The sequence below is a fragment of the Phlebotomus papatasi genome, chromosome 1, assembly GCF_024763615.1.
Source record: "Phlebotomus papatasi isolate M1 chromosome 1, Ppap_2.1, whole genome shotgun sequence".
In the NCBI taxonomy this organism is placed as follows: Eukaryota; Metazoa; Arthropoda; class Insecta; order Diptera; family Psychodidae; genus Phlebotomus; species Phlebotomus papatasi.
The window spans coordinates 61,811,020-61,829,031 of record NC_077222.1 but is presented as its reverse complement, the minus strand read 5'-3'; the positions used below and the strand labels follow the sequence as shown (position 1 = coordinate 61,829,031).

General features: G+C 32.8%; 2 protein-coding genes across 2 annotated transcripts; one reads left to right on the top strand and one right to left on the bottom strand.

Annotated features, from left to right (window-relative positions):
- Positions 1–2,971: 2,971 nt before the first annotated feature.
- On the bottom strand, positions 2,972–3,908 carry LOC129809600 (vasotab). Its single transcript, XM_055859552.1, has 2 exons — positions 3,778–3,908; positions 2,972–3,647 (listed from the first exon to the last, which is right to left on the bottom strand). The coding sequence occupies exons 1-2, from the start codon at positions 3,803–3,805 to the stop codon at positions 3,406–3,408; spliced, it is 270 nt and encodes an 89-aa protein (XP_055715527.1). The 5' UTR covers positions 3,806–3,908; the 3' UTR covers positions 2,972–3,405.
- A 7,960-nt stretch (positions 3,909–11,868) lies between these two features.
- On the top strand, positions 11,869–13,138 carry LOC129809599 (galectin-9-like). Its single transcript, XM_055859551.1, has 2 exons — positions 11,869–12,710; positions 12,783–13,138. The coding sequence occupies exons 1-2, from the start codon at positions 12,004–12,006 to the stop codon at positions 13,048–13,050; spliced, it is 975 nt and encodes a 324-aa protein (XP_055715526.1). The 5' UTR covers positions 11,869–12,003; the 3' UTR covers positions 13,051–13,138.
- Positions 13,139–18,012: the final 4,874 nt, after the last annotated feature.

Genomic DNA, 18,012 nt, shown 5'->3' with positions numbered 1-18,012 from the left:
CTCAAAATACACCTCATGAGTAATTTTATTGAATTTCGTATAAAAATTATTTATCGGTTATGAACCGGTTCATTACCGATTCAAAATCGATTGGAACTGGCTCAGTTTTTTCGGAAATTCCAAGACCTTTCCAACGAGCCCAAACATGACCCCATTTGCTTGATAAATGCGCTCTCTAGTGTCTTTTTAACCTTTGACCTTGAAAAACCGTTATTAGGAATGATTCAACGGTATTTTCACCGTACGGTATATAGATGAAATGTTCGCCTGGGTAATCTCTAAAACATAACCAAAAATGAAAAAATCGCACAACGAGTTTTTGAGCAATCTCAAAAACAATGGTTTTGGATGGGAAGGCGAAGGGTGGGGGAAAAAAAGGGACATGTTAATAATCCTTGGGTCGACTTATGGGGAGAGGTCCCCCGAAGGTCCCAAGTCGCTATCTCTTACCGTTTGGTCTCTGGAGCTGGCGACAGCCGGACGGACAGACGGATAGGCGGACAAACAGCGTGACGACATTTCTCAGAAATCGTGTGAAACGTGCTGGAAACATGGTGGAAGGTGGAAATTGGGGGGGGGGGGGGGTGAAAAAATCGAGGGATTATACTGCCCTCTCTGTGGAGTACGTGCAGTAAAATACATATTCCATTATATTCGTCGAAATAATTCAAAAACTATACGAGCAAATTTCTTTAACTCTTCAAAGACGAGAGGGTCAAAAATCGGGGGTCAGGAAAAATCACTTTTTCTGACTTCTTAGAGCAATACACAACTTTAGATGACCGTTGGAAAAATTTCATTTTTGGGACACTGGTGATTCAATCGTCCTGAAAGGGTTAAATCGCCGTGCAATATCTGCAAAATTTTTACAAGGAAAAGTGAAAAAGAGCTTCACTTTTTATTAGGCTTGATGGGCCCCCTGCTTTCATCATTATATTGATGGGAATTATAGAATTCATCGGGAGATGGAATCCCTTCAGGAAAACTCATCTTTTCCCAAAGCTTTCGGCTCAGACTCCAAACCTGCATCAGTGCAGTAATGGCTAGAATAAAAAAAACTGGTATCCCTATCAATACCCTTACGTCTTATTTTTCTTCACAACGAATCTTACTTCATTCATGCGTTAGAACATGACCATACGACCGAAGTTGTATACAAAGAATACGAAGAGTAGTAATACTAAATGATCGGCATTCAGCTTGTTTCTTCGTGTTGCAGACGATTTCTAAGAAATGATGTGACGCTCTTTGTTCGTCCGTTGGTTTGTCTGTATGTTACCACTTCTACAGACCAAATTGTTAGAGATAGACTTTAGACTTTCCAGGAGCCCCGCCACCCTATAAGTCGTCCTCCGCATCATTGATTTCATTTTCCTGCCACTCCTCTCCTTTCCCTTCAAAACCATGCTTTTTGGGTTTGCTCGAAAACGCGTCATATGAATTTTGAAAAATATTTTTTAATACGAGTTATGTTGTAGTGCATTAGTGGACATTTCGTCTACATATGAAAATAACGTTGAAGGTTGAAACATTCCTAAAAACGGATTTTGAAGGTCAAAAATAAAAAAAAAGCCTATAGAGCCGCCCACCGTAAATACGGATGACTACTACAATGCTGTTCGTAAGCTTTTCTTTATTTCTAACATTTAAAGATGGTTTTCACTGATCCTATCTTATGCCCGATCGATAAAGACCATTCTTAAATGCACTGGTAAAAATAAAAGGATAGATTTTGATCCAAATTTGATCCTTTGGAAAGGATGGATCAAATGGATCAAATTAACATGTACTATTGTAATAAATGTACATTCAACGTTTGAAATTTGATGCATCCTTTGCAAAAGGATCAAATTTGGATCAACTTGATCCTTTTATTTTTACCAGTGTGCTAGAATTGAAACACAAGGATCAAATTGATCAAAATTTGATCCTTTTATCATAGGATGGATCAAATTTTAAACTCTGATTGCACATTTTATCATAATAGAACATGTTAATTTGATCCATCCTTTGCAAAAGGATCAAATTTGGATCAATTTGATCCTTTTATTTTTACCAGTGAAAACTTACGAACAGAAAAGTGGTCAGACGGCTGTATAAACTGTAGTTCTTAACCGATTTTGGCCATATTTGGGGTCATTGGAATGGAAAGACCTCGAAAATTCTAGTAAGTTTAAACTGGTTCCATCGGTTATAAACCTGTAATAAAACGGTTATGAACCGATATCTATTTTTTTTGTTCGAAGTTCAATTGTATTTCTTCTAAATTTTTAACCTCTAACCCTTTAAGATCAAGAAGGTTTTCGCAGACCGAAACTCAGCACGAGTACGTATACTTTTGGAAAAAAATAACTTTAAGATTGTTTAGAAGATAACCAGATAAAATTATTTTTTCTATTGGTCACCGGTAGCCCAATCGTCCTTCAAAGGCCAAATTAAAATAAGGACCTATATTAATATTTTTAAAATACTCATAACTTCCTAAACTTTAGAAGAAACTAAATTTTTTAAGTTGGAATATTTTCTATTATTACTAATAAATTGGTTTTAGAATTGAGACAAATGTTTGAATATAACAGTACGACAGTTAGTGGAAATTTCACGCAACTGAACAATTTTTTTTTAATATGAATCTTTTAAGAAATGAAAAATATAAGCTGTTTTCAAGTTTATTATTTATTTTTTGTTTTAAAAATAGTTCTTTTGGTTCCAGGAAACAGTGAAAGTATGGTTTATCAGTAATTCACTCGGCAGATTCTTTGTCATCTTTAAAGATTTAAGTGTTTAGGTATAACTTTTAAGTGGATCACATTTTATATAAGCTCCGATGGGCTATTAGTAGGACTAGAAAATTCTATTTAGACAAATTTATCAAAATCACCATCTTTGAGATATTGCTATTGGGTAGAGATATCCAAATTCCGCGGCAAAAGTAAACACTTTTATGTGAATAAACAAGAATTTGCGGACATGGTGTTGTTCAACGTTTTTTTTTATTCATCACTCAAATCAAAATTAGATGTACAACACTCGATAGTAATACAGACGGTATATCGAATTCACAAACTTGTGCACAATTAGGTTGTCTCCTGACCAATCTCTAATTTAGTTTTCCTGACTTCCCTCTTCGGTCAGTGTCTCAAAAACACTTCCAATAACACTGACTGCGTGAGGAATTTTGCTGGAAATCCAATGAGTTTATCTCTACATTTTTTTTTTTTGCAAACAATGTTATATTAACTCTTATCTAATGGATCACTATTGTGAGTCAGAGGGTGTTTTCGTCTGTTGATTTCCAACTCAAATGGAAGTTCAATTGAACGTAAATTGTTTGGTGGAAGAAATTGATTTTATGTGGGAAATTTTTTTTGTGGTATAGAGAGGAATTTTTTGAGGAAATGGATATCACTGCAATCTAATGGCGCCACCACCTGGACATTCTCCTTGGGATTTCACCTCCCACTCGGTTTTGTGTTCACAATTATAGGTCTCAAGGGCGCACATATTGCCGAATGTTTGAGGTTTCTCAGCTCCCTCCTTGGGACCAGCACAAATTGGGGAATAGTGATATCCGCAGGCCTTCAGACATTCGTTGAAGTTGGTCTTTTGGGCTGGTGCACCAACGGACAGAGCCACAAATAGAGCCACTAAAACGGAAGGAGATGATCGTAAAAATATCATTCTAAGCAATTTTTATGTGTTCAAACAATAAAACATCACAATAGAAATAGAATGACGCGGGAAAAAATTAATTGCAGGGGAGATAACATCACTGACCTAAAGCAAAAATGCACAGAAACTTCATTGTTGATCCGCAACTGTTGCTTGCAGAGATTAACAACAGACTAAACTATCCGTATGGATTTGCCTCTTTATTTATTGTCAATCCCAACAAATTTACTCATTGTCGCGTGCAAATTGAATCACTTGAGAGTAATATATTATCCACAACTCGCGCCCACAGACAAACAAAGGTGGGATCAAAAATGATAGTTTTAGAGGTGAAATATATTAAAATGTGCTTAAATTGTGTATACAAAATATTTTTTGTCGTGAATCTCCATCGACGATTATTTTTTGACTCACCAAATTGTTGTGCAAATAAATGACTGAAAGAGATTTTTAATGGGAATTTGTTTGTGAGCAAGAAAGCGAAATTTATTTACCTCTCCAACTATATTTGCATGAATCCCAAAGCAACATGAATTTTGACTCAATTTTCTACCATCGGACAAAAAAAAAAGAATTATAAATACTTTCCGCAATTTATACTGCAATTAACATGGCTTAAAATGTTCTTTTTGCCCATGAAATTCTATGAGCAATAAAGAGAACGTGTTAAGTAAATTCACAACATTAGAAATTCTAAGAGTTATTCTTCATTTCATGACACTTCCATGTTCATAATTCTCTGGAAATTGCAAATTATATTTATTTACTTTTTTCCTCCTTCGTCCAAAATTATCAATGAAATATCATGAGAATAAAGATATTAATTGAACAACAACGTCATACTAAAAAATGTCTATTCTTTATCCAAATTGTTTCAATATGGGGAATTTTGAAAAAAAATCTTTTGTTATGGGTTTCATAATTTTATCTAACACGCGTGAAAAATTAGTTGTCCTTGATTATGAACATGAGATTATTTTTTTTATAATATACCAATCCATATAGGAATCCAGAAATTTGAATATAATTATTATAGATACAGTGAGTGTCAATAGTTTGTTGCCTAATGGATGTTTGAGAAATCAAGTGAAAAAAATGATAGAAAAAAATACTTTTCCAAATTTTTCTTTTTACAGATGAATTCCTTGTAATCCGTAGATATTATTTATAATTTTCAAAAAAAATAATTAATTTTATTTCATATCAAAAATAATTGTTTTCCAAAAGTTGGTCATTTTTGAAAAATCAAAAGTTTGTTGCCTCATTAAAAAAAACTAATTCAAAATGGTGAAAACGTGCAACCAACTTTATGTAAACCGGTTACATTTTGAGCTTATGTCATTTGATAGGCAAATGGTGGATTTGTACATTTTTAAGGCTGTCAATGGTAAATATATAGGTGTAAAAGAGATGATAAATAACAAGAAATAATCAGTTTTTTGATAATTCATAATTTACGTTAAAATGGCAAATTACAAAAAGTTGAAAGGTGGGATATTGTCCAGAGATACTGCTGGAAGGAATCGGCGTCGCTTAATTGTCAAATTTTATGGAAATTCATGAAAGTTATACATAAAATGGTCAAATATTATAGTTATGAGGCACGAGTACATCTGAAAAACGCTACTGGTAGACCCAGGGTTTCGACTCAGAAAGTCGATAACCGCATTCTAGGTATCTCTGATAGTAACCCCATGATGTTTGCTTCAAAAATTCAAAGTCGGTTGGTTACAGAAGGCATACAGGCTTCAAATGTTTCGAAAATCAAACTCAAAATGAAAGAAAATATAAGAATAGGTACTTGGCTCGCAAGATTTCATTGGTAAGCAAAACCAAACTGCGTAAGAGGTTCTATTTTTACGTTTTTAGCATGCTCCAAGTGAATTTACAACCTTTCAACCAGATTGGTTTTGTTTACCAATGGAAACCTGCAAACCAAGTAATTATTCTTACCACTTTCATTAAATTGCGGTTGGTTTTGAAGCCTGTATGCCTTCTGTAACCAGCCGACTCTGAATTTTTGAAGCAAACATCATGGGGTTACTATCAGAGATACCTAGAATGCGGTTATCGACTTTCTGAGTCGAAACCCTGGGTCTACCAGTAGCATTTTTCAGATGTACTCGTGCCTCATAACTATAATATTTGACCATTTTATGTGTAACTTTTCATGAATTTCCATAAAATTTGGCAATTAAGCGACGCCGATTCCTTCCAGCAGTATCTCTGGACAATATCCCACCTTTCAACTTTTTGTAATTTGCCATTATAACCTAAATTATGAATTATCAAAAAACTGATTATTTCTTGTTATTTATCATCACTCTTACACCTATATATTTAACATTGACAGCCTTAAAAATGTACAAATCCACCATTTGCCTATCAAATGATATAAGCTCAAAATGTAACCGGTTTACATAAAGTTGGTTGCACGTTTTCACCATTTTGAATTAGTTTTTTTAATGAGGCAACAAACTTTTGATTTTTCAAAAATGACCAACTTTTGGAAAACAATTATTTTTCATATGAAATAAAATTAATTTTTTTTTTTGAAAATTATAAATAATATCCACGGATTACAAGGAACTCATCTGCAAAAAGAAAAATTTGGAAAAGTATTTTTTTCTATCATTTTTTTCACTTGATTTCTCAAACATCCATTAGGCAACAAACTATTGACACTCACTGTAGATAGATATTTATTCATCGACAAATCCTTAAAAAGCGCAACGATTTACAGAAACGATGATTGCTTTTCTTTCTATTCCGTACACCGTCGCCGTCTTAGCGTTGTTAACCCACCTCCAGAGGCAAACGGTGGATATTCTCCTTCACAGGTTATATTAGTTGTTATTACATAGTATTTTATAAGAGCATGTAGCTGGGCTTTTTTTATTAAGAAGGAGGTCAAATTGAAGGATTACACCATAAGAAACGTTTTGAGATCGCAAAAGAGTTGTCTCGAAAAACTAGAAAAATCCAATGAATTTTCCGTTTTGGAAAAATCAATAAAATTTAAGATAAAATCCTTTACTAGGATTTTTAGAAAAAAATACACTTAAGAAACCGTTCTTTAAGGAAATTCTATTCTTTAGTCCACTAATCCGCAGACATGCCACAGAAATTCCGCAAAAAAATCGCAGAAATGTCGAAGAAATTTCGCAGAAATTCCTCAGAAACCCGCTGAAACTCCGCAGAAACCCCGGAAATATAAGCTTATGTGGGTTTTTATGATCTAAAATTATTTGTAAAGACGAGAACATTTTCGCAAAAATCCTTTAAACCATTTCCAAATGAGTTTTTCTTGTGAGGAGGTGGATATTGTAAAGAATTATAATTTAAAAAATTAATTTAAGTTTGGCCAATATTGTCAAATCTGACGTAATTCGTACAGTCTGCCTGCGATCGTACTAAAGGCATCAAGAAGAGTTTTTCTTAAAGAAAAAAAACGCCAAAAAATAGATAAAAATTGAAGTCAATTTTTTTCCTAACTTCCCTTAAATTTTTTCCGAAAATTCTATTTTAATCCTATTTTTATTAGTTTGAACAGACGTAGAAAGCTTAAATGACTCCTTAAAAAGACTCTCCTAAGACGATATTTCAGGTGTTTTTTTAGGGATTTGATCGGGGAATTCCCCAAAGTTCAAAAAACTAATTTTAAAAATAAATTTTGTACAGTACTTAAAAAAATCACCACAAGTCGATTTTTAATCCGCATTCAATGATTGACAGACCTGAGAATTAGCCGTGAGACGGCTTAATGTAATTATACTCGACATAATGGTTAAACATCATTTCCATCATTTTCCACTAAGTCGTCTCTCGGCTTAAGTCGTAAGGGTGTCTAGGCTTTCTAAAAAGCTCATAAGACTTAACTAAAGACATTTTTCAAATGCTAGTAAATACGCTTTTTAGGTCACAGTATTATCCTAAGCTGTTTTTTATTAATATCACATAGCTGAGGGCAATAGTTTTTCCCTGCCCCTCCTTCGTTACGCCAAGGGGTTGCGTAAACTCGAAATGGGAAGCATTGTATGGTGTCCGACCTAAAAATTTAAAAATAAGAAGAATGTTTGAAGACAATAAATCTGAAATGTCTTTTTATGTTTGAAGTCTATTCGGTTATACAGGTACCTAGGGTAAATGTTGTAATTCAAACCCATTTCCAGACACTTTAACTTTGAAAGAAAATTCAACACATTAAGTTCATATTTTTTTCTGAAGAGAATTACATAAATTTGCTCCTTGACTCTTCTAGAATGTTACTGTTTAGTGAAAATTCTTTAGATATATTTTGAAAACTTTTTAAATACAAGAAAAATACACGAGTGTAAAATGCTTCTATTGGAAACAAATTATTCCAAATTGGAGACAAGGGAAAAATTCTAATTGGAGACAAACAGTGTAAGTGAAACCGCGACGAAAGGCTTCCAAAACCTTGCTGAGTTGCTCTTCAGTGCAGGATTTGTTCTTATTTCTGGTCTTTTCCCATTTCCCATCTAAAACAATAAGAAAATCTCAAAAAAATCATATTTCCAGGGTTTCCTATTGAAGCATTTACAGACACTTCAGAAAACCCATTTTTCACGAAACAGGTAATTATTTCATTTGAAAACTCCACGTACCGTTACACTGGTAAAAATAAAAGGGTCAAATTGACCCTTTTCCAAAGGATGGATCATATTTGACTCTTTGAAAGGGTCACCAGGTACCCTTCAAAAGGGTCACGGTTTTGACATCTATTTAATTCCGGAATAAACGAATAAAAAAACAATGAAAAAGTGATCTTTGGTGTTCGCTCAGATGAGAGAAATATGATATCAGTAATAAGTTTACAATAAAACATGATTATTCGTGATAAATGTGCATAAGTGAACCTTTCAAAGGGTCAAATACGATCCATCCTTTTGAAAAGGGTCAATTTGACCCTTTTATTTTTACCAGTGTAGCAATAAAGATTAACACTTAACTTAACTAAAATTAGTCAGAAATATGACATAAATGGTGAGCAAAACAAATAAACAACAGTCACTTTATTGTGTTTTTCATTGGAAAACATGATCAATCGATGAAAAATACAATGATGAAAAGGTACACTTTTAATTTTTCTGTGAAATTACCAAATTAAAATTTGTGAATATGAATGGATTTTCGCTTTATTTGGAGCAAAATTAGGTACCGTCGTTGCGGGTGACTTTGCACGTTTTTTCGCTGTTTTTCAACTTTGCCCTATAAAAGTGGATGGTTAAAGTGAAGGGAGGGGGGTTTTTGAGTAAAATTATTTGTATTCAGTTGTTAATGAATGGATTTTGTGCCACTAGCATTAATTTTATAAAATTTTACTATGTTTAAAAAAATCAAGAAAAAAAGCTTGCACTTGGGATAAGGTGCGGGTGACTTTGCACTTTTTAATAAATACTAAAAAATCAATAATTTCTGATAATAAACGACAATGAAGATCTTCACATCTAAGGGTAAGATGCATGAGATCTACAAGATGACATGATCGCCATCTTGATTTGACGTTTCTGTCCGCCATTTTGAATAACTGTCAAAATCTAAAACAGGTTCAATTAGGTTGAAATTTTAGTATGTTGTAGCTGATATCAAGACCTTTTCAGAACGTATCTATGTTCCGGTCTACGTCAAGTATTTACTTTGATACAGAGGCTCAAAGTTTAAAGATTTGAAATATTCATATTTTGGCGATCTTTATTTTCTAATCCTGAATTTTAAAACCTAAACGAAATGCCTCAGTAACCATTAGAAATGGTTGAGGCTTTTATTTTATATATTTATTTACTCTTACATAATTAAAAAAAAAATAAATGAAAAGTGCATTTATTTATTTTTTTATTTCTTCATCTTTGCAAAAGTTTTTCAGATCTTCAAATAATATGCTGTTATAAAGAAAAACATTACTTTTCTTTTTGTTTGTTATTTAGATCTCATCACCTAACGATAATACTGCCTTTTTTGTGATGGTTTCGATAAAAGAAGCTCTCCGTAGTTCTGTATTAATGAAAATGTCAAAATTTTGAACTTAGAGCCCCAGTATCCAGACAATCGCTTGACCTAGGTCGGATTTCATATATGTTCTGAAAAGGTCTTGACATCAGCCAGAACATACTAAAATTTCAGCTCAATCGGTTAAGTTTTTTGTTTTGACAGTTATTCAAAATGGCGGACAGAATCGTCAAATCAAGATGGCGACCACACCATCTTGTAGATCTCGGTCATTTTTTCTTAGGTCATAAAAAAAATTGGATAATTTTTGGTCAAATACTTCTATAATAAAGCTTAAGAAAGTCCATTATATGCAATTTTATAATACAAATCATGCGTTCTTAGGAAGACTATAGTGAAAAAAAGGAATTTACTAAAAATAATGAACAAAATCGAAGTGGATTATTCTAGCCAGATAAATTTAGAATAGATTTGGGCAATTTACTTCTCTGAAATCGATTTTGGAATTGCATCTTCAGATAACTTTTTCGCGGAGTTGTTTTTTGACAAAATACCTATACTAGGATTTCATTGACTATTACTGAAACTACAAGAATCCTTTTGAGGATCATTGTGCCTTACTTGGTACTTAACATATCCCTATATACTTTGACATGGTAGACCGGATCGGCGAAGACTATCAATAAGTGCTAGAATTGTTCAAAGTCTCACAAACAGCAGAGTGCAAAGTCACCCCCCGAGTGCAAAGTCACCCCCCGAGTGCAAAGTCACCCGCAACGACGGTAAATAATTAAACTGAGGTAAAGAAGTAGTATTTTAGTATACTATCTTATTCTCGGAATGGGTAGAACTTTGATTGTTTTGTAGGTTTAACAATAAATATTTACTTGAACATTTTATGAGATTAAATATTTAATTACATGTGGATATTGTTTTACTACCAATTATTTGATATTAGTTTATTTAATATGAATGATTTAAATTACTATTTATCCATTTGTGAAATTCGTATCTTCAAAATTTTCTTGCTGCATTAATCACTATGCATACGTGTTTCATTTCTCTGTGACAAAACATTTCAAAATTTCCCACAAATCATATCAGCTAGATTTTTATTACTTTCTTTTAGATAATGAAAGAGCATTTCAGATAGCAGATAACACTCACAAAGAGTTGAACAATGATTTATTCGTCATCTCAATGATTTTAAATTTTTATAAAGTTCCCAACCAGTTTTTAAACTCAAATTTGTATATTTTTCTAAAGTGCAAATTATGCAAAGGTGATTTTTCAAATGGGGAAAGCCCTCATATTAATAAAAACGTTATTTATTGCAATTCCCAAAATATTAGAAGACTTGGCAGTTTAAGCTCTTATTTAGCTCCTGCTAACAATATAGTTTTGAGAAGGAAATTGTTAATTCTCCTCATTACTCGCGATTTTCACCTCAAATGAGAAATCCTTAACGACTCTAATTAGCTTAAATTTGTTTGTATCTACACACAAGAAGTACTTGTGTTATTCTAAGAAAAACAAAAGGGAATGGAAATTCGTGAAATTTTTATTGACGTGTTTTTATCATTGTGATTTTTTATCGCTTTAAAATTAGTTGAATCATCAAAAAAGAACTTTTTTGAATCAGCTAGCATAAGAGTAGGTTTAATCACTATATTTGTTGACTAAGTAAAATATTTGTCTTATTACATGAATGATTGTTTGTAGGTAAGTGTTATTTGTTTAAACTCGCGTTATCTCTCTAACTCTACATTGTTGTAGGCTATTAGTGTCCAGAAACGATTTCTCGAGGAACTTCTAACTCTTCCATTAAATTTTCTATATTTTCCTTATAAATCCTTAAATATCCTTTAAATACATGAAACAGTTGCTTGATGGGATGACTTATTATCTTCTTAACGATAAAATTCTTGAAAAGAGAAGTTAGGATCATTGGAAGTATATCGTACATTATATATAAATGTATTCATTGATACTAAATTACGAATGTAACAAAAAATTGCTTTTATATGTAAGTATAAATATTTAAACAAAAAGTTTGTGGTAATATTGATATCGCTTTAAACCTAAAAGAGAATTTTTAGAACTAAAAGTAAAGGTATTTCTAATGTACCAACTTTAACTATTTTTAACTTTAGTGAATCTATGTCTTTTTGTTCTTGCATTACCACAACCATTGACGAAAATGACCATAGTGTGTGAAATGACCTTACAAAGATAAGCCGCAGTAGGTAAAATTGATAAAGTGGATTAGCGAAGTATATAAATAGCAAATTGGCCAAAATTTTTCAATGGCTCTGGACTCAAAAGAGTCACCAATTTAGTCATACAAAAGAGTCTCGGTGAATGGGAGGTGGATCAAGTAGTGAAGTTAATAACAGGAAGATGACAACTTCATTTTCTGGTCAATTGGCCTGTCCTGTGGAGTTCGGGCATATATTTCTTGTATTCGGTAAAACAACTAGCGCAGCAAATCGTTTAGATGTTAATCTAGCCGCACACAAACACCTTGGAGAGATTCCTCTGCATATCTCTGTGAGATTTCGAGAGAATATAGTGGTGAGAAATAGCAAAACAGGGCCAATATTCGCTGTAGAGGACAAAACTCCAGGATTCAACAATGTAAGGAATCCTCTGGTTGCTGGACAGGAATTTAAAATTTATGTATTAGTTGGAGCGGATCGCTTCCATATTTCCCTGAATGATGAACCTTTCGCGGAATTTATGTTTCGTGCACCTCCCAATCGTATCTCTGTACTTCAAGTGCTTCAGGATGTTGAGTACATTCGGCAAGTGGACCATCGTAAGGCCTATCCATCACCGTATCCAACTCTTCAAGTTCGTTTAAAATGGTGCACTTTTTCTAATGATCTGCCGATTGCCTATAAAGCTGGTCATGTTGTTGTTGTTACGGGCATTGCCCTGGGAAATCATCAGGGACACTTTATCATACGCTTCCTAGAAGGTCACACCCAGAAACAGGGACTCCATTTCAATGTGAGATTTTCTCAACGCGAAGTTGCCAGGAATCACACGGTTAACAGTGCAATGGAGTGAGTTTTCTCAATGAAATTATACAAAGTTCTTTTGATTCTCTATCGCTTTGTCAATTATCTGTTCTATAGATTCAATCCGAATGATGAAGAGAGACATGGAGGATTTCCTTTTGAGCTAAATCGTCCCTTTAAAATTGCTTTTGGTTTTGGGGAACGTGGATTTAGAATTGCAGTAAATGGATCATACTTCTGTGAATACGGTTATAGAGGACGATGGAATAACTTTACAGGAATTAAATGTTCAGAGCATAATGAATTAATACTGAGCATCATGGAGGTGGATCATGTAAAGCACGACAGGACTTTGATGAATTTTGAGCAGTTATCTCGCTTCTGAAATCATGTAAAGTTAACCGTAAACTAGAAAATGCAATTTTTTTTATAGATCGGTGGTAAATAATAAAACTATATCATAATTCAGAAAATTAATTCCCTATTCTACAATGTTTTTATTTTTAAGGTCTAAAAACAACACTTTTCTTGTCTTCCAAATAAAAGAAAAATCTCAGGCGTTCGGTGTGACACACACTCTTAGTAATCCATCCGGTCGATTAATAAGAACAAGCTTAGATTTTACATTTTCTAGGAACAAAAATCATAAAATCTGAAGACTTAATTAATTGGAATTCTTTTCAGTAATGTAGTTTTGTGAGGAGAACAATGAGGAGACGATGTTCTTCACTATAGGGAAGACTGGGGCAAAAAGTCACAAAACGGATATTTTATTTTTTTACAAGCTACTCGATCGCTTCAAAAATTTCTAATTAGCGCAGTTTTATAGGAAATTTACCGCTCTACAACTTTGTGAAAGTAATATTCCTCTATTTTGTAAGGAAATACGTTTATCGAGCCGATTTCTAAAAGGTAATTTTGTTTACGGGTTTCCGTAAATTTGAAAAAATACCTGGAGGACATATTTTCATATAGAAAATTTATTCATCTACACCTTTGTAAAACACCGTTTTCTTTGCGAGAAAAGTGAGAAAACGAGGAAAGCGTTTTTCAAGCTATTTTAGAAAAAAACACAAAAGACTGCAAATCGTTTGACCAATGCAAACAACATGCTGCGAGACATGGTAATTACGTTTCTTTTCGCCGTGAGACAACAGAAATTGCTTCGCTTTTTGTTACTTTTTGCTCTATGCCTTTTGTTACTTTTTACCCCAAGTGGCCATTTTTAATAAAAGGATTTCTGGATAAAAGAACCTTTGTGAAATTCTAAAATAGATAGCGGATTCGTATTCAAAGAATCCAAATGATTTATAAAATATTCGCCAGTGCATCAATTTTGGAACATAAATAGGTAGGGTAAATGTCCTAATTCAAAACTATTTCCAGACGCTTTAACTTTCACCGAAGATTCAACACAATAAGTTCATATTTTTCTGAAGAGAATTACATAAATTTGCTCCTTGATTCTTCTAGAATGCTACTTTTTAGTGAAAATTCTTTAGATATATTTTGAAAAATATATTTTAACTGAAATTAGCCAGAAATATGACATAAATGTTAAACAAAACGAATAAACAACAGTCACTTCATTGTATTTTTCATTGGAAAACATGGTCGATCGATGAAAAATACGATGGCGAAAAGGTACACTTTTAATTTTTCTAAGAAATTAACAAATTAAAATTTGTGAATATGAATGGATTTTCGCTTTATTTGGAGCAAAATTAACTAAATAATGAAACTGTGGTATAGAAAATATATAAATATAATAATTTAGTACTGTATTTATCATGAAAACAATGACGCTTCCTTTTGGAGTAGCGAAAAATTTCTATTCGGAACAGGTTTTGAATTAGCTTAATTTACCCTAATAATTGTTATCTTCTGCAAGGAAAATATTTCAAAAATAGAACTAAAAATTTCGACATTTTTTATTTTCTAAATTTCTTGTTCGAATTCTAAGAAACTTACGACATTTAAGAAGGTCTATGGCGGCTATCTATAGAAAAAAATTTGAGCCGCTATTTCGATACCTGAGAATAAGAAAAAAACAACTCGATTTTTTGCGAAATTCGTTTTTTTCGCTTTTCGGGTACTCCTTGACACCCTCTAATTCCCCTGTGAATATTATACTGGAAAATAAATTATTCCCAAAGTTATAGTGCTTTTTCTAAAAAAGCAAAATCTCACTCATTTTTCAATTCAGTCAGGGTAAGAGCCGCATAACTCGACCGTGTGACGTCATCATTTTGCTTGTCAAAAGTATCCCGGCTGATTTCACGACAATGGATAAGCTATTATTTGGCTGCAAATATGTATAGTCTTCAAATTGGTAATAACTAGTTAATAACTAATATAGTTAATAATAGTTAATAAATCTTCTATAAAATTAAAAAAAATGGATCAAAAACTAAAAAGTGGAAATTGAATACGAAATAGATGTAAAATGCTATTATTATCTATTATTATCAAGGGGTAACTCATTCCCATTTGTTCTAACAAGGGTTTCTGGTTTCTCGGGTTTCGCGATGCAATTTTATAGTTGCATTATATATATATATATATATATATATATATATATATATATAGTTGCTTTTTTTTCTAGTTGGTATGGTTACCCGCCCTGGGAATCCTACTTCACTGAAACACTTCCTCTTAGTTCGATAATTATATCTTTTTATTAATCAATTTTCACATGAAAGTCTTCTACATGTTCTTTCGTATAATTAGCCGCCATTCCACACTTCACTTCTTCTTCTTCTTCTTCCTCTTCCAGTTCCTCATCCTAGACACACACCAACTGATCGACATCTCCCCTCACTACAGTTCCCACAGGGGGAATTCTGTGTGGAATTGTCACGCGTGAGTTAGAAACCCATCAATGCTAACCGAACTTTCTTCTTCTCTTTATTTAACGGGACGTCATCCATTGAATGGTTTCCCGTACCAATCGAACTTTTGTTCTCATAATCACATGTGTTCGAAAATACAATTAATTGATTTTTTAATGAAATCTCTCTTCAATTCAGTGATTTTTGTTTGATTTGTTTAATAAAAATCATTGTCATTTAAATTGCCAGTGACCTCAAATGTGTAACTGGACTAGACTTGTAATGGTATAGTAAAGAAAAATAAGATGAAAATGCATTTTATGAGTTGTTCTTCTTTCCCGAATTCCTGTTGGAATTTTACAAAAAAAAATCTAAAATTCACAAATTACAAATGAGAATTTAAAAATTGTACAGACGAATATTAGTTGTATAATCCTTACCAAATTGCTAGAAAAAGAAAATTCAATTGAAATTAGCTTTTTGTTACGATAATCTGTGAAAAATCACTTTGGCATTTTCTGCCAATTTTCAGAAAATTTATACAAAAACCACAAGAAAATAGGAAAATATATATTAAAAAATTAATTTATAAGTCCTATAACTGCTGTGGAAGTCTTGTGAATTGAAAAACTATTAAAAATTTGCTTTTTTGTTAAGAATATCTGAACTAGCATAGTATGCCAACTTGGTAATCTACGTGATTTTTTGTCTCGGGTTTTAAAGTTGCACTATTGCGTGGATGTCTCTTAAAAAATGGCTACTGATTTCGTTGGCGTCATACAAAGCGAGCGCTTTACGCCAAGAACAAAATGGACGACGAGCGCCTCTCACGCTTTTCATGCGTACTTCGCTTTCCTGTCGGCAGTACATCGAGAAAACCCTTTAAAGTGCGGTAATCGAAATATCGATTTAATCGAATTTTCTATGAGGATAATGTGTTTATAGGTATAGTTTATACCTAATGGGAAATTGTCAATGAATCTGTCACAGTGATTAAAAACACGTGGTGGTTCAGAGCAATGGCCGCGATGGATTAGTATACATAGATAGTGATGTGTATGGGGAATGATATCGAAACAATTTTGACAAGTGATGCGTGACCAGCCGGGTCTTTTGGCAGCGTGGGAAAACTCGAGTTGTTTGGGTCTTATCCTGAGTTTTTGATATGACAGCTGAGGAAAAATATGTTACAACTCGGAAAATATTGTAATAGTTATTAAAATACACATTATTTTGTGAAAATTTTATGGAATTAAGATAGCTATTATAGAATCCTTTCGTTTGATGTACAATATTAGAAAAGTGAAGTTAAATTAATTGATTTATTAGCAAATGCAAATCTCAGCTTTAAATCGCTCTCCTGTAAAGTTGGCCATTCGCGAGTTGTTCTTTTCTTATTCTCAGGTATCGATTTTTTTTACCTTGGAAGATATTGAATTTTGAATTTTTCGATTTGTGACTTTTACCCCAGTCTCCCCTAAATATTTTTTCTACATTAAAATTCTATAAGAATTATAAGAATAAATTATTAAATTGAGATTTATAATTTAAAATATATTTCATCAACAATTCTGCAAACTTATAATAAATTTTAAATGTCAAAAGAGTCAAAAGCATAAAATTGAAGTGTGTAAAGGGGTAAAGCGAGTAAAGCTCGCATAAGTGTCTCTTGCTGCTGATTCAGGAAGCAAAAAACAGAAACTTTAAAGTGTGTACGTATGGTACTTGAACAAATTAATTCAAACCGGCTTTTATATTTACACAGAAGTATTGATCTATTGAGAATGGCTCAATCTGTTCAGTATTAGCAAGGTAATTTTATTTCTGGTAATGTAGCTATATTCCAATGAAAAATGAACATGTTTTTTAGCACTTTACTGTTCTAAAGTTCTTTTACATAATCGACATGTCTTTGTATTGGTTCATGTCACGACTGTTTGGTGGTTTTAGAACACGCCAAGACTGCGGTAAACATTCAAGACAGGAACCAACACAAAGAAAAGTCGATATTGCAGAAGTCATGTGCTAAAAAACATTTTCATTTTTCTTTAAAAAAAAACACCATAAATAAAGTTTCGTTAGATTATTTAGTTTTAGAACTTTATTTTATAGGGAGAAGTGGGGTACCTTTTAATTATTGAGGCATCTGTGAAATAAAATATTGGTCTCCTATTTTAAGGTGCCCCAATCTAAAGGTTCCTCGGTAACAGTTCTCCAATATTTGTGATTTATGAGAAATCTGTGAGGCATCATTGCTAGAGAAATAACCGCGGCAGTTAGCAGTATCAAACCGTAAGGGACCGTAGGGACATATTAAAAAAAAAAGATTTTGTCCGAAGTTTGACTCATCTGAAGGTAGAGCACTTTCCCCTATGAGAGACAAATCAGGGCATGTAGCAATGATCTAAGATTCTTAGTTTCAGTTTAGCACTTCTTGAAGAGTACTAAATCAACTGAATTGAAAAAATTATAAGTTTTAAAATTTAGAAAAACTATATTACATGGTTCTTGTTACT

What these genes read in the sequence shown, in the direction of transcription:
- LOC129809599 (XM_055859551.1), top strand. Translation starts at nt 12,004, where the DNA reads ATGGGAGGTGGATCAAGTAGTGAAGTTAATAACAGGAAGATGACAACT. An exon ending in ACGGTTAACAGTGCAATGGA is followed by an intron (nt 12,711 to 12,782) that starts GTGAGTTTTCTC and finishes TCTGTTCTATAG; the next exon opens with ATTCAATCCGAATGATGAAG.
- LOC129809600 (XM_055859552.1), bottom strand. Translation starts at nt 3,805, where the DNA reads ATGAAGTTTCTGTGCATTTTTGCTTTAG. An exon ending in TCTGTGCATTTTTGCTTTAG is followed by an intron (nt 3,648 to 3,777) that starts GTCAGTGATGTT and finishes CTTCCGTTTTAG; the next exon opens with TGGCTCTATTTGTGGCTCTG.